The sequence below is a fragment of the Danio rerio genome, chromosome 20 (genome assembly GCF_049306965.1).
Source record: "Danio rerio strain Tuebingen ecotype United States chromosome 20, GRCz12tu, whole genome shotgun sequence".
Classification (NCBI taxonomy): Eukaryota; Metazoa; Chordata; class Actinopteri; order Cypriniformes; family Danionidae; genus Danio; species Danio rerio.
In genome coordinates, this window is record NC_133195.1 from 14,739,772 (window position 1) to 14,765,881 (window position 26,110).

Consider the following 26,110-nt stretch of genomic DNA (forward strand, 5'->3'; position numbering starts at 1 on the left):
ACTCAGCTTAGATGGCCAGCCAGCTCTAGGAAGCATCCAAACATCTTCCACTTACGGATGATGGAGGCCACTGTGCTCATTGGAACTTTTAAATCACTAGTCTTGATCATGACACAAAGATGATAATCAATGACAGATGGAGATTCGGCTGTAGGGAATAAAGGGTTAAAGTTCATTTTCACAACAACACCACAGTATAGCCAACCTAGTGCTATGTTTGTTCCTGTCATTTTTCTCACTGTTTTTCTCAACATCAGCTGTTACTACACACACGCGGCACGGTCGTTTTTCAAAATAGTTCAACTTTTGCCACTGTGTGGATTAATACTGAATGTGTGTCATTGTTATTACTTGGGTTTATGGTTAAAAGTAGAGTAATATGCTGGTGTTTAACTGCATTGCTTTATTGCACTCCTGTATTGGGCTCTCATATACTCTGTGCTACTTCATAGTCAAGATGAGCATTTCTCTCTGTCTCATGCTAAACCCAGTCAACGCAACACACTGGGTCATCAGACCAATCACAGCAGATTAGCCTAAGGAGTGTTTTGGGAAGAAATTAGAGAACAAATCATATGGGAGTCGATAGGATAATTAGGTAATAGATAGAAAAAATTCTGTCTAAACAAATTGATTCACTAACAAATTGCTCCTAACAATGTTATTTATGGATAGCACCTGTAAGTCTATAAATGGAAAAACACGTGTAGTGGTTTTAGTATGTGTAGTATGGAAAAATTCTTTTAAAATATACAGTCATTTGACTTATTGTACAGATTTTTTTTACAGTGTAGGTAAAACAAATGCATATTATAAGACAATGAAAGTGTTTTTTGACCTTGCATGCATATCAGACTGTTGGTGGAGACTCCCAAAACATGACCTTTTATAATGCATAATAGGAGCTCTTTAAGTTGTCTAAAAAATTAAAAAATAAAAATGGTTGATTCTGCTCTTTTTAAATAAGTACTTTGAACAAGGACAAAAATACTTTTTTGAGTGATGAAGAGGGAAGTATATAGAGGCAAATATGAAATATTAAAATAACTTTCAAGAAATGTAATTCAATAATAAGGCAAATGTTGCACACTCTACTACGTTCCAAGCCTAAATCTGAATGTCATAGAGTCAGTGAAGTTTTTAATCAATCTTACTTAGCAAACATTAAAGTATTGTCGCTGACAGCTGCCAAGTCTGATAGATTCTGGATGCAGCCTTTATGATGCAAGCTGAGATTGCATCATTCAGAGATGCAATGTCACACACAATGCACTCAATGGAGTGAGTGACGTCACTGTGATGGTTAGGGTTAGGGGTGGGGTTAGGTGAGCGCATTAAAAAGCATTGGATGCAACTCAGATTGCACTGCACCAGGGGCCTCATGTATCAACGCTGCGTACGCACAAAAACTTTGCGTGCGCCAGGTTTCACGCTCAGAATCGCTCACGTTTGGATTTACTAACGATGAACCGAATGTTGGAATGTGCGCAGCTCCACGCCAGCTTTATGGCTGGCGTATGCACATTTTTTGTGCGTGTCTGTTTTATTTCCATTGGTGAATCCTAGAGGCAGTTGTGTCAAATTGCTCTCTACAAAGTGTCTGAGCCTTGCAATGGCAGCTGTATGAGACAGGTTCATCTAGCAGGTATATAAGGTTTCCATACCATAGAGTTGACCAGCCAAACATTAAAGCGCAATTTGCAGCGGTCGCCTGTTCTCCCAATGTAATCTAAGCTATCTACTGCACGCACATTCTATAAAGACACTATCTGAAGATGAATTTGCATGCATGAATCAGAAACATTTCCATTCAATAAATGTGCAAATAAAATATGATGCACAAACTTATTAATGATTCTTTCTTGTCTTTCTCGTGATAAATAGTTGGCAAAATCTGATATGTAGCGGGGGAAAAAAGAAGAAAGAGTTCATCAGACGCTGGATTCGAACCGTGTTCATGCTCGAACGTGTCAAAACATGTTGACATGCGTTTTACGAGCTGCGCCACTGAGACTGTTAAGGGTGCTGCAACATTTTACACCTATAAATCACACGATTTATTTTTTAATTCATTCAGTGCGATGTTCAGACCCACCCAACTGTGTTAACCGCATCAGCTAAACTTTCCCACCCTATTTTTTTTTCTTTTGTTGTTAATTCCGGAGGACAAACTTGCAAATAACACCGTTTTCTCTGGTCTACCTCCGAAAGCAGCACCTCCAATTCACATTCTGTTCAAAGTTTCTCTTTTTGCTTGCTTTTGCCATTGCTTTTTCGCTGGGTTTTGCCAAAGTAGAGTCATTAGCATATTTATGGGAGGCAGGGAGGGGTTTTGTGCTCTTGCATGTTGCGCTCAGTTTCACGTTCATTCGGATTTACAAAAGAATATGCGTGAGATTCGGCGTACGCAGTGTTTCATACATCTGAATTTTTTTCTGCGTACGCACATTTACAGCTTTGTGCGTATGAAATGTTTTAGTATGATTTCCACACAAGTCTTCGTACATGAGGCCCCAGGTCTGCATCCAGACCCATCTCGCTAAGTCAGTCCTTTGCAACAAAACAAAGTGCCCTTGCAACCAATATAGCAAGATCTCTAGGCTATCTCAGGGTGCGTCTTTATCAGCTCACTTGTTCAATAATCAGAGTGCTGAAAATTAATCCAGTGCACTGAACACATTGTTCACTGAAACGTCTCAGAATGCACTGTTAAAATCAGTGAGCTTTGATGCTTACTACAGATGTTCCCTTAATGGACACTGTGGAGAGCAAATTATATATTAGTCATGTGTAACAAATTACTAAACATAATGACAAACGAAAGATGTTTATAAAAAAAGAAATGTACTTTATTTAAATTTAACTACATATTAACATGGTTAGACAGGTACAGACAAATCTAGCAAACATTTATAAATAATTAAAGGTTGAAATGATTTCCAAGTACTGGGTTGCAGCTAGAAGGGCATCCACTGCGTAAAACATATGCTGGATAAGTTGGTGGTTCATTCTGCTGTGGCGACCCTAGATTAATAAAGGGACTAAGCCGAAAAGAAAATTAATGAATAAATGTTGCTGGAATATGAAACGATAAAATTATTTAGCTTTTAAGTACTTTTAAAAACATCAAAAAGTTCATAAATGACAAATATTAGTTCTGCTGTGGTTTATAATGTCCAGTTTTGATGTTGTACAATGAGGAAATTCTCATGTCACGCTCAGTTTTGTAGTAAACCAAGTCCTTCACTGCCCTTAACAGTGCTCAAATTTAATTTGTTTACACAACCTTTTGAACTGGGAAACTGATTGAGACACACCCACAGCATCTCAACTTTGTGTTGTATGTCAAATGATTTAGCATCATGGTAATAATATTCTTAAACATTGCTGGATAAGTTGGCGGTTCCTTCCACTGTGGTGACCTCGGATTAATAAAGGGACTAAGCCGACAAGAAAATGAATGAATGAATGAATCTTCTTTAAAATATGTTAATGAAGTTAGCATCCTATTAGCAAAATGCTACAAGTGTTAACAGTTATTGTTGCTAGCAAAGTCTCAGGGTGTCTCAGACCCTCTTTACACTAATACGCTTTAGTTTTAAAACGCATAACTTTTGCTACGCTTACGCCTTCTGTCCACACTACCACAGAGTTTTCAAGCCCCAAAAATGGTTTGGTTTTATAAAGCTGCTGCACCATGTCAGTGTGGTTGGGGAGAAATGGAGACATCTGAAAATAAAGGCGCGGCTGCAGACATTTGCTATCTGATTGAGTATTTTTCACAATATCAAGTTCTTAAAGTTCAGGCTTAAATCTTCTCCTGGTAAGTTCAGACTTTGCAAGTTTAATATGGTAAAAAAAAAAAACTTCTCAGGACACGTCAGGTAAATCTTCGAAGGGAACAGTGTAGGCTACTTTTTAAAGTAATTCACATCACCCTGGCTATGTTGTTTCACTTAACATCTTAACAATAAAATGAAAACATGATATAAAGAACTGCCTATTTTCATTTTGAAATTAGACACAACTTAACAGACATAAAATGTTGAGGCATCGTGTAGCTGCATATTTACACACGATCATCATCTTTACTGTGTGCATATTTATAATAAAATAGTCTAAATGGGGCCTCAATCATCTCCCTTTTCAGTAGTCAAGGTACTGATCAGAAAGTCAGCCATTTTAAGCCCTTTTCAATCACTTAATTCTTTTGATATGTCCCATGATGTACCATGAAAATCAGGCAGCATTGATGCTCACTAAATGTTTCCTTAATGGAAGTTCTGAAGGTTGAAATGTGAATCAAATGAATCAGTCCCCTAAACAAAAGTAATAGTTATCATTTTTTAAAATGTTTTTTTTTTAAATACAACCGTTATTTATTCTTATTCATAGCTAGAAGGGTACAGATTAGTCTAATGAACAATTAGAACTGAATAATGGTTAAAAAAGCATCATTATAAACATTTATATCTTCAAAATATCACTTGTGTTGTTGTATACCAGCAGTAATATTGTACAATCAAGACATTCTGCTAATGTTACAATGTGTATTGAAAAAAAGGTACAGTAGACAAAAGCCATAATCATGTTAGTATCATTTTAGCACAACAGTAGCTAGCATCATGCTAGTACCTTTTCTAATCATGTTATCATCGAGATAGACAAAAGCTTAATTTAATACTGTAACTAACTAGTAAAAAGGGTGCCATGGTGATTCAGTGGTTAGCACTGTCACCTCACAGCAAGAAGATTGCTGGTTTGAGTTCAGTTGACATTTATGTATGGAGTTTGCATGTTCTGCCCCCTTGGCATGAGTTTCCCCCACCATCCAAAGACATGCAGTATAGGTGAATTGGATTAACTAAATTTTCTGTAGTGAATAAGTGTGTATGGATGTTTCCTAAAACCGGGTTCCTTCTGGAAGGGCATCCAAACATATGCTGGAATAGTTGGCAGTTAAATCCACTGTGGTAACCTCTGAAATAGAGAATTAGGGAAAATAGGGAAAATTTATGAATGAACTAGAAACAAAAACCCTAGCAACTAACCAGACCAAATTAGTATTAACCTAGCAACCACCCAGATTTACCTAGCAACAGGCTTTTAATTAGCACCCATTTAGCAACCATCCATACTTTACTAGACATCATCAAAATTTGTCTCAGCATTTTTTATTCTGTATACTGTATATGTGTAGTTCAACACTGTATTTTCAGCATCATTACTGCAGTGATCCTTCAGAAATCATTCCAATATTATCCTTTTCAACTCAATAAGCATGTATTGTATTTATCAATAAAACTATTGTACTGTTGAAAGGATTTTGGAGTAGAAGTTTAAAAGAATAGCGTTTATTGGAAATATGAATATTTTGTAGCAATGAAACCTTGAAGCCTTTGGTATGACTTCTGGTCAAGTACATATTAATACATAATTGCTCAAATAAATCCTTAAATTCTTTTAAAAACCAAAATCTTACTGATCCCAGATGTTTAAATGGTAGCGTTTAGTTTAGTTAAATATATTTAACCACACAGTTTTGCGATTTGTCCAGTTTAATAACAGAGCCGCTATGTCTACTCTGTTGTTGAGTTTGTATGACTGAAAAATCTCTCTCTCTCTCTCTCTCTCTCTCTCTCTCTCKCTCTCTCTCTCTCTCTCTCTCTCTCTCTCTCTCTCTCTCTCTCTCTCTCTCTCTCTCTCTCTCTCTCTTTCTCTCTCTCTCTCTCTCTCTCTCTCTCTCTCTCTCTCTCTCTCTCTCAGACTTCAGCCCTGCAGGAACTGAGCCAGACTCTTTAATTACAAGCAACATGGTGCCCATGTATCCTGGTTTCAAAGGTAAGGCGTGTTTAATGATCAACCTTTTAGAAAAACACAGTCAGACTGCAGTTAGAGTTCCTTATACCTGGGAAATGGTTTTGTTTGCATATTTTGTGCATAGTTTGCATGTTTGTTCTGAGAGAAACTTTAGAGTGTATTTTATTTATATTTATTAATATTTTCAAGTAGATTTACTGTTAGCTTTTATACCTGAATTTAAATCAAATGTTAATGCAGAAATTAATATTAAAGTTCATTTTGCACATAATTATTTCTGGGTTTGGTTGTATGTTATGTAATGCTAGAAACCATGTTGTTTTGTCAGTATTCTTTATGTTTTATATTTATGCCAAAAATACTGTACAGTTTGCAGACTATAGTCTCTGGTATGTCCTTGTCAATATTCAACCAACAAATGCTGAACTTTGAATTCACAATAGCTTCCAGATGTCTGTTTTACTTAAACTCAAGCCATAATTCTGCCTTCCAACTCCATAACTCCTGAGAATGTGCAGCTTTTCTTTGGAAAAGTGCAATAAAATGTCAGCAAAGGAATGCTGAAATCAATAAAGCTTACAGATGTTAATCAGCATTATGGTTTACACCAAGGGAATACAATTAATAATTTATAGGAAGTTTCAACATTGTTGTTGTATGTTCGAACCATTCCTACTTAATGAAAAATGATGAGTTTACCTTTATATATCTTAAAATATTAAGTTGAAACCTTGATTATCTTTTTTTTTTAAATACTGTCGCTAAAAGCCTTGTTGTCCTGATATTTTGTCATTTTTTTATAGTGTACATGAGGATCATGATTGCCATTTTGGTGTTTTTAATGTTTTTTTCCAAAGATTTTTGGCAAAACATGATTCTTCTCTTTTTTACATAATTTGTCTCTTTTAAACTCTTTATTTTTTTTTTATATAAAGATATCTGACATTCCTTCAAAGGTTTAAATCTGCCCTATAATTAGAATGCCAGCTGAATCACAGCTGAATTGAGGCCAGTCTGCATTTAGACCAAATATAAAAAACACTGTCTCACAGGAGTGTCTGACCTGCCAAAAAACACCTAGGAATGGTATAAAAAAAGAGCATCCTGCAGTTTTCCTAGAGTAATCCCATGCCTCTGCTGTTAAAAACGGACTTGATGAGAGAACAGACACAGAGATGCTGCCTTGCTGGTCTAGTAAAACTGTAGACAAACGGAACAGGATGTATTTGAAGGGTCTTTGAAGCCTTACAAACAAGCTGTTCAAATGTAAAATGCAATTAAAGACACAATATGTAATATTTATATTCACTAAAATATCCAAAAAATACAGGAATAGAGATATATACACTCACCAACCACTTTATAAGGTATATCTTATTAGTACCGGGTTGGACCCCTTTTTGCCTTCAGAACTGCCTTAATTCTTTGTGGCATATAGTAGATTTAACAAAGTGCTGTACATATTCCTCAGAGACTTTGAACCATATTGACATGGTAGCAGTTACTGCAGATTTTTCAGCAGCACATCCATGATGCGAATCTCCCATTCCACCACATCCCAAAGGTGCTCAATCGAATTGAGATCAGCTGACTTTGGAAGCCATTTGAGGACAGTAAACTCATTGTCATGTTCAAGAAACTGGTCTGAGATAATTTGCGATTTATGACATGACGTGTTATCCTGCTGGAAGTTTTTCTAATATTCTATTGTGTAATTTTGGTGAGCCTGTGCAAATTGTAGCCTCAGTTCCCTGTGCTTAGCTGACAGGAGTGGCACGCGGTTGTTGTCTTCTGCTGCTGTAGCCCATCTGCTTCATGGTTGGACATGTTGTGTGTCCAGAGTTGCTCTTCTTCATGCTACAGTTGTATCGAGTGGTTATTTAAGTTACTGTTATCTTTCAATCAGCTGGAACCAATCTGGCCATTCTCCTCTGACCTCTTGTATCAACAAGGCATTGTTAAAATATCGCTGGATATTTTCTTTTTTTTGACCATTCGATGTAATCCCTAAAAGTGGTTGTGCGTGAAAATCCCAGTAGATCAGCACTTTCTGAAATATTCAGATCAGCCCGTCTGGCACCAACAATCATGCCAATTTCAAAATTACTTAAATCACCTTTTTTCCCCATTCTGATGCTCAGTTTGAAATGCCTAATGCATTGCTGCCATTTTATTGACTGATTAGAAATTTGCGTTAACTAAAAGGTGGACAGGTGTACCTTATAAAGTGGCTGGTGACTGTATTTGAAGAATGTTTGAATCTAAAAAAATAAGCATTTTTAATCTAGAGACACAGACCCATAGCTGTCAACATATGAATGTTCGCTTTTTATTCACAGTTTATTTTATATTGATTAAAGTATAGTTATTTGGTTTTGTTTGATTTGTGTCTTTAAGAATCCACAGATCGATAAAGAAAGCATACGATTACTTTCATAAGTCGTTAAAGATTTGAATATACGCTGTTAATGTTTCCATTAAACAACTTTAATGGAAATTAAGTGAATATGGCTGTTTTTAATATTAATTTCAAAGTGCTTTCTAGTTCCAAGTTCTTTCAAGAACTCAAGTTCTGTTTCAAGAGATCATAATTCTCTTGAATAGCTTTTGCAATTATATCACATTTGCAATTGGCTCTTTGATGCTACTTTCGCTTTTTATAGAAAGATTAAAAAAAACAGGAAGAAATATGGGAAACTACTTAAACAGGATAATAGCCGGATAGAATGGTAAAATACTGGAGAATCTCAGCAAAAACAGGAGGGTTGACAGATATGCACAGACTCTGACCCATGTGTGATTATGTTAAACATTCTCCATTTTTTTCTCCAACTCTCTCAATTCTACATTCAGTCATTGCGTCATTAAATTATGCTTTTGTTTGTTGTAAAATACTCGCCCTCTAGTGGTGGTAATTACATACTGTGCCTTTAAAAGTATTATATTACAATTGTATACATTTTAAACATATTTTAAATGTATATAATAGGTATTTATGGTTTTAATTTTTATTAATGATACTAATCAGGAGAAATTAAAATTTCACAAAGCAAGCAGTTTGTCAGTCTATACTATTTTAGATGTATTGATATTTTTCTCTTTATTTTTTAATATGTATTTAACATTTACATTTTTATAGATTAAAGCTTTATTTATTATGGTTTTTGTTTATGATTTTTTGTTTCATATTTATTTAAAAATCCATTCAGTTTTAGTTATTTAAGGATATAACATTGAACTAAATTAAAGTGAGAAATGATTGCTTGGCTTAAAGCTGAAATAAATTAGGAGCATATGGTTGAAGTCAGGTATATTAGCCCCTCTGAATTATAAGCCTCCCTGTTTATTTTTTCTTCAAATTCTGTTTAACGGAGAGAAGATTTTTTTTTTCAACACATTTCTAAACATATTAGTTTTAATAACTCATTTCTAATAACTGATTTATTTTATCTTTGCCATGATGACAGTAAATAATATTTTACTAGATATTTTTCAAGACACTTCTGTACAGCTTAAAGTGACATTTAAAGGCGTAACTAGGTTAATTAGGTTAGCTAGGCAGGTTTGGGTAATTAGGAAAGTTATTATATAACAATGGTTTTGTTCTGTAGACTTTAGAAAAACAAATTAGCTTAAAGGGGCTAATAATTTTGAATTTAAAATATATTTTAAAAAATAAAAACTGCTTTTATTCTAGTTGAAATAAAACAAATAAGACTTTCTCCAGAGGAAAAAAATATTATCAGACATACTGTGAAAATGTCCTTGCTCTGTTAAACATCATTTGTGAAATATTTAATACAGAAAAAAAAATCAAAGGGGGGCTAATAATTTTGACTTTACCTGTATGCGTACATTTGATATGCACTGCATATATTTTATTTAAATTGATGTTTATTTTAAGTACCTTTCTTTGTGGTTTATTTAACTACAATATATCTGATATAGTTGCTTTTAGAATGTAGTTTTTAGCAATTTGCCATAACTGATTGCAGTAGACAGTAGTAAAATGTGAGTTAACAGTTGATCTCAGATTTGAGAAGAGTAATCCTGTCAAATCTTGATGTAGGCAGATCTGAGAATGTTGAGTTTGCACAATAAGCCATTCAGCACCGTCAACCTCATTAACTGGTGTTTTGCTTCAACCTCAGACTCTCATCAGTGGTAATTGCAACACCGGTGTATGGTAAACACTTTCTTCATTGTGTGTTGTGCAAGTTTTTAGATCAGAGTGCGAGTTATCCATTTAATTTACTCAACTAAACTGGGTACACACTAAAAGATTTTCTAGACATTTAAACACAAGAACAAAAAGTTCTTGGATTTCACCATTTCGCTTGAATATTGTTTGATGTTCTGAGATTTAACAAACAGCATACCACACACACACACACCACCATGACTTCAGTCAGAGTCCCAAATGTATGAAGGGCTCTATTTTAATGATATAAGCACATAGTCTAATACACAGTGCAGATACACATAGCGCTTGCTGGATAGGGTTTGAAGATGGAAAATATGTGTAAATTCTTATTTATATTTTATTATACTATTATATAAATGTATATGAAGGGACTAAGTCGAAAATAAATTAAATGAATTAATATTACTATATTTTATTTTTTAAGGATACAGCTGTGGATACTTGGGTATACATATGTACTGTATATAGCATGGACATGGCATAATTTTTCTGACATTTTACAACAACAATTACTATTGTCATTATAAAACAACACTTTACTGTAAGGGGTAGGTTTATAGTTGGGGTAGTGTTAGACATAATAAAGTACAGTGTAATGGAAATATTATAAATAATCAAATAATTCTCATTAATTTTAGGCCCGATATGCATCTCTTCTAATAACAAGCGGGAAAACAGTTGGTGCACCCAGTGCAAGGTCTAAAAGTGCTATTTTTGTTTTCTAAATGAGTCATGGGTGTGTTTTGAGAGTGATTAAACCAATCAGAGTCTTATCTGTGATTGCCTTTAAGATTGAGTTGTGTTCGCACGATGTCGCAAACACTGTTTACATGGCGAACTTCAAATTCGTTTATTTATAGAGCAAATTTAAAAGCAGTACATAAGACAAGGTAAGACAGAATATAAAAACATAGAAATAAGGCAAGAGAAATGTCTGTAAAAATGTTGCAGCAGAAAGGACTATTGAAATAATCTTAAAAGGCCAAGATAAAAAGGTACGTTTTAAGAAGTGATTTAAAAATAGATAATGATGGAGCCCTTCTAATCTCAAGGGGCAAGGTGTTCCACAACCGAGGACCCGACACAGAAAAAGCTCTGTCCTCTCTACATCTCAGCCTGGACTGAGGAACTAAAAGAAAATTCTGATCACTTGACCTAAGAGATCTCACGAGAGTATAAAAATGAAGCAGCTCTAAGAAATAGGATGGGGCTAAATTATGGAGGGATTTATATACCAGTAAAAGCATTTTAAAATCAATTCTGAATTTGACAGGCAGCCAATGAAGGCCTCTTAGAAGAGGCGTAATAAACAGAAAAGCTGAAAAATAAAGCATGCAAGCAAATCATCCTCAAAACAAGCCGGATTCCACCAATGCCCCCTTAAGGCTGGTTTATACTTCTGCGTCTAGCAATCACAGTGACTCACTGCGCCTTGCCTTGCACGTAACTATGCGTTTATACTTCTGTGTGCTGTTTGTGTTGCTCTGCAATAACACTTCCAAAACACTAGCTGGCAATAGGTTTTTATTTTCCTCTGTGTCGAGTTTTGTTTTTTCTGAACGCTACAAGTAGCTAAAAGTCACTCATTCATAGTCGGGAACAAGCAGATGTGCAACAACAACACAAAACAAAAGGTTTCATCTGGAGCTCCTTCAAGGAAATCGACACTTGTAAACACTCAATCATGCTTGTAGTCCTTAGCACTGTCCACAATCGTCATCAATACCATACCCACCAATCCCAGAGCTTGCGATATGCATCGTTGCGACATGTAGTTACATTTTTTTGTGAGGTGCGCATGAGTTTTGATGCCAGCCATAGTGAGGTCTATGCGACCGCGTGAAGGCTGCGACAAATCAAACACGCGCACTTGATGCAGAAATATAAATCAGCCTTCAGGTCAGGCATGTCTGAACTCGGTCCTGAAGGGCCGGTGTTCTGAAAAGTTTAGTTCCAACCCCAATCAGACACACCTGGGGTAGCTAATCAAGCTCCTTCTAGGCTTTCTAGAAACAACCTTGCAAGTGTGTTGAGGCAAGTTGGAGCTTAGGTTTGCAGGACACCAGTTTGGACACCCCTGCTTTAGGTGAAAAAAAAGATAGCATTGAGGAGGTAGCAGTTTTTATATTTATGAAGGCAATAATAATATTTTACCTTTTAATCTTATTAATTTTTTTTGTATTAAATATATTTGTGTGCTGCTGCACATCCCTGTGTGTAATAAGTATCAATAACACACACTTTAAATAACTTAATAATTCACAGGCTATTTCAGTTGCCTCATAATAGCAGCGCATCAACAATGTGCCTTAACACACCTCATTTACATACCAGCATGCCCATGGGTGCACAGATGGGTACAAATCATTTGCTATTTAAACAATGTGCAAATGATACCTGGATAAAAAATTTGACCATGTTGAAACTAGCATCATACATTTTGAAATATTAGGGCCCTAAATCCTTCTTAGCACACCTTAAATCACACATAAATCTGATCAAATAAACTTCAGAATTACCAAGATAATACGTAGGATTGTTCTGAAGTGGCTGAAATTGGGTCTTTATATCTTATAGTGTGTGCCCTGCCTAACATGATATGGCAATCACATCTGTAATCCATTACAAATCACTCATCTGACTGTAAGTTTCTGCCTATCGTTATGTGTGAGTGATCTGAACATCACAGTGTGTTTTTGTGGTTTGTATTTTTGGTGAACCAGTATTTCATAACACATTAATCTGCTATCAGTGACTGACAGTTACACAAGTAAATTGTTTCTGCATTTATCATAGCAATTTTGTAACCCAAATAAATGTGGTTTGAGTCTTTTTTTATGAGTCTGTGGCACTTTTGCAATTATTGCAGATGGCAAACATGCTATACTATGTGGCTGTTGAGTGCTTGATTCTGATTGGCTGATAAACAATCTGGTTTCCACTTAAATGCAAAGCTAAAGTAGTTCCAGGTAGGTTTTGAGCTCATTACAGTTCCGTATCACTACACTGATCCAGATTTCTGTTATTTTTAACAACTGCAACTGTTAAAAATCATATCAAAACAAAATTCAAGGCTTTGAAGTCTTAAATGTGTCAGAAACTAGTCCTACACAAAGGAAAACTTACAAATGTCTTAAAATAGAGCATCTGAACTGTGTGTTTAAGTGTGGTAAGCATAGTATAAGAATCATAATGATTTATAAAAGATTATGTATAAATATAGTTATGACCAGCACATTTTAATAATGTTTTGATCATGGTATTTACAGTGTTAGATATCATTTAGTGTTACCATGTTTTCTCTCTCATAAACCTCTCCTGTAGTGTACTGTGTTTTTGTGTTCTGTGACTCTAAGAACTTTATTTGTTCATAGTTTCCTTGTTTCATGTCTTTTTTTTTTTTTGTACAGATATTTGGACTCACTTTCACAATTTTCTGCTGATAAAGTTTTCTGAGGAAATGAATGGCATCAATGTTGTGAGCGGACCGATATTTGATAATGATTTCGATGGAAACTACGACTTCATGAACAAGGGAGTCCTGTAAGTTTAGACAATAAAAGTGTGCTAATATTTCTCAAAAAAAATGGTCATCATAGAATACAGATTATGTCATTATTTCACAAAATGCTAAAGAAATATTAGGGGGAGGGTTAAGTAAACATTTAGATATACCATGGACATAAAAAATAACAATTTATAAACACTATATTATTAAGTGTGCTTGTATTTTTTTTACGATTGTTTGCGATTATTTGCCCTACAAACAACCCAGCAAGCACACAACATCCTAAGATGTTAATATTAGATAAGATTTAGGTCATGATGTCAGGTGACCAAAATTCAATTCAAATTCATTTCAATCCAGCATCTAAGGACAACAATATTTTAATGCCCAATAACGACATCAAATTACGTTGATGTTTGATTAATTTTAAATTGTGTTGGAAAGGGACCAAATTCCAACGTCTGATAGATGTCACAGTGGTGTAACATGATTAGACCTTGAGATTTGGTTGATTTTAGGTTGATTTTAGATTGGACGTTGGACATTGACATCAGCCTGATGTTGTTTTCTGACGTCAAGCCGATTCCAAACAAAATCCAACGTCCCCACGACATCGGTGGATGTTGCGGTACAACGTCAATATGACGTCATGTTGACGTCCTGTGCCTACAGGGAAGTGTGTTTATGACTATACAGACAAAACACAATAATATAATATGAAAATTTCAGTTTGCAACATCAAGCAGCGTAACAAGCTGTTTTTGATGTCTAAAAATGAGAGGAAGTGAATGAGACTGGAAGTCTCGAGCCAACAAGATTCAAATAGCTGTGTCCGCTTGTATGCAAACAATAAGGGCAATATAATGTATATAGAAATAATGTAATCTTAATCATTCCAAATTTAAAAAAAAGAATTTTAGTTGTGGCTATACCATGTTTGTAGATTTTTAAATAATTTTTGTAATGTATTGCTTTGATGGAAAAAAAAGATTTTTAACATTACTAATCTTGTCTTTAAACCCATAATCCTTAAAATATCAGTACAATATGCTAATTTGATGCTCAAGAAAGGATTCTTACTGTTATCAGTGTTGAACATTTTTTGTGTGATTTTAATGAAAACCATGATACATTTTCTTCAGGATTCTTTGATTAAATGATCAAATTCAAAAGAACAGATTTTATTTAAAATATTTTCATATTATAAACAGAAATATATCTTTAATTTCTTGAATTTGTCTTGTACAATAACACTGACAAATAATGCACATTTTATCAATATTTTAGAGACTAATCCACATTTTACAACAATATTTTATTGTTTTTGAATATTACCAACATTTTATTCAACCAATTTAATTCAAGCTCTTTAAAAAATGATTGTTTAAAACGGTTGATTTCTAAAGTTATAAGGCTAAGTAAAATATTAAAATCAGTTAGGACTTTCATGGCGCTGCATACTGTATACTAGGGTATAGTTACAAAGGTGCTTGATTTAAAAAGATTGATGGTTTAAAAAGTCAATGAATGTCCTTGAATCTGTTGTTGATGAAAGTGTAGGAACCCAATGTCAATGGCTTGTTTTTCTAACATTCTTCATCATTTATGAAGTTTTATGTTTAACAGAAGTTTAGAACCACTTGAAATGTTAATTTTTAAGTGAACTTTTTGTTTTATACATTAGGTTCTCTGTTACTATCTCATAAACTGTTCATACTGCCCACTGGTGGCCAAACTATGTAAAAAAAACAAGTACTTGGCAACAAATAAGCAGATGCAGATGATTGTCCTCTACTTTCAGGAATGGAGCACCGATTCCTACACATTTCTTTATTATTCTTACAAGCTGTAAGAACTCATCTCTATCAGTGCGCCAGTGTGAAGGTCCTTTAGACGCCGTGAGCTTCATTCTGCCTCATCGTCCTGATCATCTGGAAACATGTCATGTATGTAGTCAGCCATTTATAAACTACAACCGTTAATATAATATACACAGGAAGTATTGAGTAATTGGCTGCTTAGGTAACTTGTTAACTATTTTTTTAAACTCATGCCACACTTGTATTAGTTTAAAGGCATAGTTCACCCAAAATAAAAACCTTTTAAGTTATTTACTTACCACAAAATCACTAACAATCAAGGTTGTGAAGTGATACATTACATTTTGTTTTTCACAATACAATTGTAGAAATATAACAATTTATCAGTATTTCCAAACAAATAACATGTATTGTAGGTTTCAGACATGTAAATACACATAAAGAAGGCCCATACAGAATCTGCACCCACAGAAATCCACTGATTTTTTAGCCCATTATTGAGTCAATACATTAAAATAATATTTTCTGTCATATAATATTACTTCAGTGGATATAAATATTATTTAATTGGATTTGCATGGTAAACCTTAGATAAAAGTTAAACAGTATTTGTTTACTTCATGTGTAAATTGTTTTGTTTCTATACTCTCAAAATCATTCTGTGTAAACCTATTTTTTTTTTACTACATTATATGCAGTAACAGCAAAAAATGTCCACAAATTCTGTCTTGCAAAACAGCATTTCTGGTTTTAAGTGTTTAACCTTGTTTTGCCCGGTTTCTGTCTCTAAACATTTTGGTAAGTCTTCATATTTGGGGATAATGCTTTCTTCTATAAGCTGAGTTTAATTAAATTAACCGCAGGGCTGGATGACTAAATACTTTTTTAATAGAGATCCTGTTGTACTTAAAACAATTCCTGAAATTGGCATTTTTCACTGTCAGTACCATTTCTAAGCATAGATGAATGACCATGTACTGATTATTATGAATCCACACCATAAAAGTAATTGGATTAATGTCTCTTCCAAAAGAAGGCACTCACTGAGCAGTATAGAGTGCCATTCACTGGGGCGTTAGGACCCACACAAACCGCAAGTTGAGCACCCCCTGCTGGTCTCACTTGGTTGGGGTTGGATGTTCATCGGTAAGGTGTCTAAATAACACTGTTAAGAACTGGGTTAGTACTGTGTTTTTAGTAACTATACTATGAAGCAGGTTTCTGGCTGGCGCTGCAATCAGATACTGTACCAAAGTTGGCGACCCGGAGGTGTTACAGACGTACCAAAAAGCTGAGGACCAGGGGGTGGATTGGGCTGGGGGCGATTATGGGAATTTTCCCAAACAAATAAAATGGTAGGGTGGCATCTGAAATACAAGAGACTCTCGAGAAAAACGAGAGTGTTGGCTGGTATGTCTACAACCCACTCAAGTGGCTTAGGTAGTGCAGCTCATCCAGGATGTCACATCAATGCGAGCAGTGACAAGAAGGTTTGCTGTGTCTGATAGCATAGTGTTTAGAACATGGAGGCGCAACCAGAACACAGACCAGTACATCAGGAGACATTAAGAAGGCCGTAAAAGGGTGACAACCCAGAAGCAGGACCACTACTTCCACCTTTGTGCAAGGAGAAGCATTGCCAGAACCCTGCAAAACAACCAGCAGGTCACATGTCTATATGTTTGTTGTCAGCAATTACTATGTGAAGAACAAAATATTCATTCATTCCTTTTCTTTTCGGCTTAGTCCCTTTGTTAATCTGGGGTTGCCACAGCGGAATGAACCACCAACTTATTTAGCATATGTTTCATGCAGCATATGCATAACCAGCCGCAGTTCAACACTGGGAAGCACCCTTTTGCATTTACACACATGCACTACGGTCAATTTAGCTTACCCAATTGACCTATACCACATGTGTTTGGACTGTGGGGGAAACCGGAGCAACCAACCAGAGGAAACCCTTGCAAACACAGGGAGAACATGCAAACTAGCCGGGGCTGATCCAGCAACAATTCTAGAACAGAAATTGTTATTTTAATGGAGCAGTGTATTTTGTTAATTGTTTACTGGAGTAACTTAAACACAAGCTGCAAATGCTACGCCTTCTTCTGGAAAGGGACAAGGGCAGTACCTCATTTGCAAATAAATAGTCACACAAAAACTGTTTTCGCTTTCAGTTTGATATTTTCCTCAAGAATGAATCTGACGTTTCTCTCACATTTATTTATATTTTTCTTATTGTGCATTTATTTTTTACACTTCCATTTTGTTTTCTCATTTCTTTTTCCAGAATGGCACCGACTACTCATGGTTTCAGGACTGGGTTCAGCTTCACGTGGCGCGAATCAGAGACATTGAACTTTTGACAGGCTTGAGTTTTTACCATGACCGGATATCTGTAGCAGAAACGCTACAACTCAAGACCAGACTCAAAACCTTCTAGAAAGATTAGTGAACTCAGACCTCATTTCACTGCAGACCCATTCAGAAAAGCATCTTTCAACATCAGAAAGAAGCGGCACTTTTAGCATACTCTAAAACAAAGACACAAGTTCATTCAGAGACTCTTTGATCTGGGAGTATAAAAAATGGGAGTATAAAACTTCTCTTTAATAAAATCTTTATTCTCAGAGTGAATTTATTTATTACTTGGGAAGTACCGACTGGCACTGTGAGTCCCTAAAATTCTGTTTTTCAAAGAAAACTGTTTTCCAGCACACATATGTTAGCGATTTAACTGTGGTTGCATGTAATCCTTCATTGAGCATGTTCAAAAAAGAAAGTTTTAAGAGTTTTGTGCCACTTTTGCCACAGGAATCACTCTACATTTCAACATTTAGTGTGTGTCTGTGTGTTCTGTTCTATTTAAAATTAAATTTATTCCCTTCCTAGTAGTTTTAATGACGTATGTACAGCAGTGTTATCATGAAGTTTTTCTGCCCCTTCTGGTCAGATTGCAGAATTACATCAGATGAGAAAAAGCTACATTTATATATTTGTTTCATATTTTTTTTTTTACTCTCTCAGGTCAGTTTTGATAGACATTTGCATCCCCATTGTTTATTTCATTTGTATGTTACAGTTGTTATTCAAAATTTTTAGAGATAAAATAGGACATATAATGATTAAATGTTTCATATTTGTGATATGTATGCGTTGTGTTTATGCAGTTTGTTGTGTTCTGTGTCATCATCTGCTTTAAAAAGATTTGATCATTTGGCTCAGTGGGTAGCACTCTTACTTCACTCTTGCAGGTCGCTGGTTCAAGGCCCAGTTGGACCAGTTGGCATTCCTGTGTGGACATATGCCGGAATAGTTGGCAGTTCATTTCGATGTGGTGACCTCTGATTATCAGGGACTAAGCCAAAGGAATACATGAATTTGGCAAATTTTTAGTACGAATGATTTAAATTGATCAAGAGTGAGAGTAAAGAAATGTATTGAAAATGTTACTAAAGATTCGTGATGTTGGCTTGAGAAAGACAACATACACTACATTAGCTTCTTCTTCTTCTTCTTAGACTATTTTAAGAAAGCATCTCCTAGAGCGTTCATACTATAACCACCAAACTCACTCCAAACCTCCAATCTATTGGAATGAAGTTGCTGTATCTTTTCCAACTTATCCGATTTAAGGTTTTCAAAAAACAGAAACAGAAAATTCAGAAAAATCCCATTGACTTAACATTGGACCAAACTTTGTGACCTCATAACTTTATGCCAGACTGTCATACAGTCTTAAGTTTGAGCTTCTTTAACTCAGACTACCAATCTGCTAATCACTGATGACCTTTCAACTTAATAGCCACACCCTAGCAACCGCTTACGGCACCATAGCAACTGTCTCATAGACTTCCATGATAAAAACTGCCATGCTACATACGTGCTGATTTATACTAAAGTCATGCTAACAACATGCTAGTTTATACTAGAAACATGTCAGCAACAAGCTAACTTGTACAAGACTCATGCTACTAACATGCTTTCATACAAGAACCATGCTAATAATGTGATAATTTATGCTAGAAACATTCTAGCAATATGCTAATTCATATTAAAACCATGCTAATTTGTTAGCAACTTCCTAGCAACTACTAAGAACACCTTAGCAACAGCCTAGCAACACCTTAGCAACGTCTTAGCAACCACCCAGAATACCCTAGCAACCACCTAGCAACACCTTAGCATTGACCTAAAACACTTTAGTAACCACCTAGCAACAATTTAGGAGCCACTTAGCAACGCCTTAGCAACCACCTAGCAACACATTAGCAACTGCCTAGCAGCCACTCAGAACACTCTTGCAACTACCTACCGACACCTTAGCAATTGACCTTGAACACCTTAGCAACTGCCTGGCAACATCTAAGCAACCACCTAGCAATGCCTTAGCAACCACTCAGAACACTCTAGCAACACCTTAGCTACCACCTAGCAATGCCTTAGCAACTTCAGAGCAATGCCTTAGCAACCACTCAGAACACCCTAGCAACACCTTAGCTACCACCTAGTAATGCCTTAGCAACCACCTAGCTACACCTTAGCAACCACCTAGCAACATCTTAGCAATGACCTAGAACACCTTTGGAACTGCCTAGCAACAACTTAGCAACCACCTTATCAACACCTTTACAACCAGTCAGAACACCTTAGCAACACTTTAGTAACCGCCTATCAACCACTTAGAACATCCTAGCAACTGCCTTAGAAACCTTTCAGAACATGCTAGCAACATGCTAATTCATACAAGATCCATGCTAGTTTATGCTAGTAACATGCTAGCAACATGCTAATTCATACTAGAACCATGCTAATTCATTAACAACTTTAAATCAACTACCCAGAACACCCTAGCAACCACCTGACAACACCTTAGCAATGACTTAGAACACTTTAGCAACCACCTGCTTTAGCAACCACTCAGAACACCCTTGTAACCACCTAGCAACGCCTTGGCAACCACTCACAGCACCCTAGCAACCACCTAGCAAGCAACACCTTAGCAACCACTTAAAACAACCAAGCAACCTTAGCTACCACCTTCTAATGACTTAGCAACCACCTAACAACTGCTTAGCAACCCCCTATCAAAACCTTAGCAGTGACCTAGAACGTCTCAGTAACCGCCTATCAACAACTTATCAACCACCTAGCAACACCGTAGAAACCACCTTGCATGCCTTAGCAACCACCTAGCAACCACTCGGAACACTATAGCAACCACGTAGCATGCACAAAGTGAGCATGATGAACAGCTTTCTCAATATAAAGTGCTAATAGAGGATCAACCCCTCAACATGTCATTTCATGTTATAGAAATATAGGCTAAACATTGCAACGGCTTAGAAAGAAAACAGATTAAACAGAGATCTATTTGCCTCTAAAAAGACTACATTTCTACACTGACCAAGAGAAACTTAATTTGTTCCGTAGTAACTTATCACTTTTGTCTTTATATTTCAATATATAAACCAAAAACCAAACATTCTTGTAATAACCAATTTAACAGGATGATCTCTGTAGAGCAAAAGCACAAAAAAAGAGGAAACACAAGGCACTAATTTGTTCCGTAAGTGCTCTCGCTCAGCACAATGGAGATTTCTTCAGTTATATCGTTAAAGTTGATTTGGATGCGGTGACACTGTCAAATATTTCGCCAAACAGATCAGCCACTTTTGACGCTCTTAAAAAATCATGAAGTCCTCGTGCTGCAGGAATTATGAGGTTTCTGAAGGTGCAGCTGTCATGCAGTGGGGGGTTTGCATCTTTAATAAACTATGACAGTTTGCGTTCATTGAACAGTAAGAATGATTAATTAATCCATATGAAACAGTCCAAACGATCCGGGAAATGGGCCTGGGTACGGTTCCGATAGCATAGTGTGAGTAGGCCCTAAGATACCTCTGTAAAAAGCCTTATATATACAGTGTTGTGAAAAGTGTTTGGCCCCTTACTGATTTTGTCTTTTTTTGTCTCTCAGGTTTAACACATTTCTATGTTTTAAATCATCAAACTAATTTAAATATTAGTCAAAGATAACACATCATTTTGAAACTAAATGTAAAACTACATTCAATTCAATTAATCTTTATTTCTATAGCGCTTTTACAATGTAGATTGTGTCAAAGCAGCTTAACATAGACGTTCTAGTAAATTGAAACTGTGTTCAGTTCAGTGTGGTTTAATTTTCACTGCTTAAAGTCCAAACACTGAAGAGCAAATAAAACAATTTACAGCTCCACAAGTCCCAAACCATGAAAGCCAGTGAACAGTTTGGAGGAACAAACTTTACCAATTGACGAAAGTGAAAGAAAAAAAAACCTTGAGCGAAATATACATACTGTAGCCCTATGTGAAAAAGTGTTTGCCCCTAAACCCAATAAGTTAACTTATTGTGCTCACCATTAGCAGCAGCAACTTGCAATTAAATGTTTTTAACAATCTAAACAATTGCTTGTAATGAGTCTGTTACAGTGCTGTGGGTCAAATTTTAGCCCATTCATCTTTGCAGAGTTGTAATTCAGCCATATTGGAGGGTTTTCGAGCATGAACTGCCTTTTAAGGTCATGCCACAGCATCTCAATTGGATTTAGAATAGGACTTTGACTAGGCCATTCAACTTCATTATGTCTTTCTTCAGTTAGAAGTGGACTTGCTGGTGTGTTTTGGATTATTGTCCTGCTTCAGAACACATGTTCGCTTCAGTTTGAAATTTAAGAATTTTCCCCTAAATGTGTGATATATCACAGAAGAATTGTTTTAAATATAAGCTTCTATTTAAATAGCTATTAAAAAAAAATTATATATATATATATATATATATATATATATATATATATATATATATATATATATATATATATATATATATATATATATATATATATATATATATGCAATAATGACTGGAGTAATAATTTAATTTTAAACTGCATTGAACAATAAAGCAGTTTTTTAGCAAATGTTATTAATATTTAAAAATTTTAAAAAAAATTATATTTCGTAAATGACGCTTTGATGAACAGAATCATTTTCTTTAATAAAAAACATCTTGATATTCAATTTAGTAAAACTGATAAAACACTCTCATACATGCATGTCAAGGTAATCATAATCTGGATTATTGTATTGACTGAGCAGGTTTTTTGTTTTGTTTTGTTAACACCCTAGTTCATTTGTGGGCTTGTGCAGCACTGTTGTAATGGAAATGCTGATGTAGTGCAGGTTCTCACAGATTTATCATCGTCATCATCGTGTGAACAGGAAGGAAGTGGAGACGACGATCAGTGGTGTATCTTAAAATGCAGTTGAGATGTGCAGGACCCGACTAATACTTCACACTGACAGCAAGGTAAGCTCGCATTGCAATATTTCCTCTCCTCTTATCATTTTTGTTTATTATGGCACTGGGCAATGATTAGTCATGATAAATTACATCTATACTAAAAGGGTGTATCTAAATTATATACACATACTATATATATATATATATATATATATATATATATATATATATATATATATATATATATATATATATATATATGTGTGTGTGTGTGTGTGTGTCTGTGTGTGTCTGTCTGACATATAGTATGACTTATGTTTATATATAAAATAATCTAATATATAAATTAGAGATAATGTGTATATATTATAAAAAAAAGTATTAGTGTAGTTAATTTTAGTTTTATCTATGTCATTTTATATAATATAGATATATATGTTGGATATATATTGTGTTTGATTTACTGTATGTATAGGTATAGGGCTGTTTAATTATTTGCATTTGTTATGTTCTGACACAAAAAGTCCACCAAATATTGCTTTCATAACATTTCTGAAGTTTGTTTTGATGTCGAACTGAACTAAACTGAGCCGATTTACTTCACTAGAACTTAATAAATTAATGTTAAACTGCATTAAAACAATCCACATTTTAACAAGTGCAATAAAAGTAATGATGAACTTAATTGAATTGTCAAAAATAATGAACATATTGTATAAACATTTGAATGAACATATTGAACATGAACATATTAAACATATTAATGAACATTTGAAAACATGACACGTATTCTATGAAAATCGTGTTTTAAATTGGGAAGACTTGTCATCAGTCATTTACACAATAAAATATGCCATTTTTCTCAAACATAAAAAATGTAAACCCTAAGAAACAACCACCAAACAAAGGTCGTTGAAGCAAAAAAAAAAAAAAAAATCCCATAATAGGGTAAAAACTGACCCTGCTTCATTATTTTTAGTATCAGTTCTAGTGAGTGTGATATTAAAAGTGAAGAACGGATGTACAGTATAGACCACCTGAAAGTATTGCAATAATGGGACTTTTTTGCATTTGAATGAAAAGGTAAAGTATCCCGTTCAGCTCAATCCACCCGTCTGCATCAGTGAAGCACAATCATGCCTCACAGAAATAACATAATATCAAACAAGCCTTTAGGGTATCTTTCTGGACTTATTAGATAAACATTTCCTGGAAGTGTGTCTTGCTTTTAAAAGCGAAAGCCCCTCTCAGTGAGCTGTGAAGGTCAGACTCTGTGGCTTCCCACAGAAACCCAGCATTTCATGAGGGCAGTTGATACGAGCACTTCACGTAAATGAGCAAAGTGTGACTGCAGACTCTTCCCACAGTCCCCTGAAAACCCACACAGCTGGTCAAAGTGAGTCAGTAGAGCTGTGGGGTTCTCGTCTCGCACATTGACATCATTTCAGGAATAAGCTTGCTGGATTGGTTTTGTTTCCTGCACTTGCATGTGATGAATGATTCTTGGCATAATTTGTAATTAGAGCAAGGGGAAAAAAGTGCTGTTGAATGTTGGCGGTGGGGGGATAACTTATGTAATCATGAGCATTCTTCCCCAGTCGATTAAGTACATTAAAGATGCAGTGTGTAGAATTGACACCTAGTGGTTGAATTAGGTGTTGCAGCCCACATTTTCATCCATTCAAACGCTTGCTGCCAGATTGAAGTATCAAACAGAACTTCAGAGAGCTTGCCTGAGCACACTGTAAGCTGCTAAGCTAGTGTTTACGTTTGTAATATTTGTATTATTTGCTAATGGATCCTTTTCACAAAACTGATGTGTTTAATGGACATCATAATCTTTAATCCTTCAAAGTTTTTAATATTTAGATTTATTAAAATATATATGTACATGTATATTGTATGTATTTATGTATGTATTACTGCAGTGTTTCTCAATCTCATTCCTGGAGGACCAGAAGCTCTGCACATTTTCCCTGTCTTCCCTGGGACGGAATGGGACTCCTTTTCAGCCTTGGAGTTTCAAGCCTTAGACCGGCCCACCTCAGTTCACAGCTGACTATATTAAAACAAAATTCATTTCCAATTCAGCTTCTAATGACACTATCACGTCTTTTTAAATGAAACAGCTGTTTTAAAATGTTTTTCATAAATATGAGAACATTAAGACTAGCTAAATTTCTAACAGTATTCTTTAAAACAACACAATATCCTTTCCTGCAATATCTGAATATATATTCTGTGCAAATTTCTTTATAGATATCCAGTCCTTTGTAACAGTGGTCACACACACACACAAAAAAATGTACACAAATATAAGTAACCCAAACAGTATTATATGTCTTTTAAAAAAAAATTACTCAGGTGAGGTTCGAACTCGGGTTGGCGTCGTCGTAACGCAACATGCTGACCACTGAACCTGATCGCTGTTATGCCAGCGTTACTTTCTATCGATGGCTTAAACTTTTTCTCCCCTTTTTAGATTTCTAATCGAGTTATGTCAGATTTATTAACGTAGTGAATCATCTGATTTTCATTGAGCAGGTGTAATCTTCATTAATATTAACGATTCAATTTCTTATATTCACTAAGGTGCCTCTGTTTGGGGTTAAATGACCATCAATAACCTGCAGGCTGCATTTTGCTCTCGGGGCTGCGAGAAAAAGAGGGGAGCTGTGGCAAAATAATAAATAAAAAAGTGAGGCTATGGTCAAATAAATAAATGAATGACTGCTGAGCGTGCAAGCAGATAGGGACACTGGCCCTCATGGCCAAAAAATGGACCAGCCCACAGGGAATTTTCCCGGTCCTCCTGATTAGCCAATTCGGGCCTGCAAACTCACCTGGTTCAGATCATCAGCTCATTAGCAGAGACTGAAAGACCCGTAATGGGTGTGACAGAAAAGGATACATCCAAAACATGCAGTGTTGGTGTTCCTCCAGGAACGTGGTTGAGAAACACTATATTACAGTATAAATCAATTTACCGCTTGTGTGAGGTTTTTGTAATGCAGAATGTATGATCAGGAAAGTAAAATTGGACAATGTTCTCTCTTTTGGCTGCTGTTTTCAGTTTGGAAAGGTAAACAAAAGGTCTATTAATAAACATCTTGTGTGGATTTTTAGAACTCTGAATCTATGTCTCAATTCGGCGGCTGCTGCTGTCCTCTGGATGTCAGATATCAGCAGACATACAACATCATAAGAGGTTAGTTTAGATTTAGGTCACCATATTGTCTAAGGACAACATTATTTTGACGTCCAATAATGACATGAAATTACGTTATTATTTTGTTGAATTTAGGTTGTTTTGGAAAGTGACCAAAATGCAACGTTGAGCCAACATCTTAAAGAGCCCCTATTAGGGTTTTTAAAAATGACCATTCATGCAGTGTGCAACACAGCTATAAGTAAAAGAAAAAAAGCACGACATGACGTTAATGTTATTTTCAAGTTTTAGCTCAATGTAA

At 35.4% G+C, this 26,110-nt stretch overlaps 2 protein-coding genes across 7 annotated transcripts in view; both read left to right on the plus strand.

Annotated features, from left to right (window-relative positions):
- The window catches only part of enpp1 (ectonucleotide pyrophosphatase/phosphodiesterase 1), a 117,846-nt gene extending 99,343 nt beyond the window's left edge, over positions 1–18,503 (plus strand). For 2 of the 5 annotated variants that reach the window (XM_005160441.6, XM_009294602.5), the window contains 4 exons: positions 5,767–5,841; positions 13,435–13,567; positions 15,334–15,478; positions 17,646–18,501. In XM_005160441.6, the coding sequence (XP_005160498.1) occupies positions 5,767–5,841; positions 13,435–13,567; positions 15,334–15,478; positions 17,646–17,798 (506 nt within the window). In that variant the 3' untranslated portion in view covers positions 17,799–18,501. Of the gene's footprint in view, positions 1–29; positions 3,854–5,766; positions 5,842–9,971; positions 10,007–13,434; positions 13,568–15,333; positions 15,479–17,645 lie in introns of those variants that run through there. The other 3 variants (XR_012395613.1, NM_001030168.1, XR_012395612.1) reach the window with 3 other exon arrangements.
- Positions 18,504–22,261: 3,758 nt separating this feature from the next.
- Positions 22,262–26,110, plus strand: part of sytl3 (synaptotagmin-like 3) — a 43,108-nt gene continuing 39,259 nt past the window's right edge. The window contains exons 1-2 of one of the 2 annotated variants that reach the window (XM_021468533.3): positions 22,262–22,706; positions 25,767–25,848. The gene's annotated coding sequence lies outside the window, so the exon portion shown is untranslated. The remainder of the gene's footprint in view (positions 22,707–25,766; positions 25,849–26,110) is intronic. The other variant, XM_073933322.1, reaches the window with a different exon arrangement.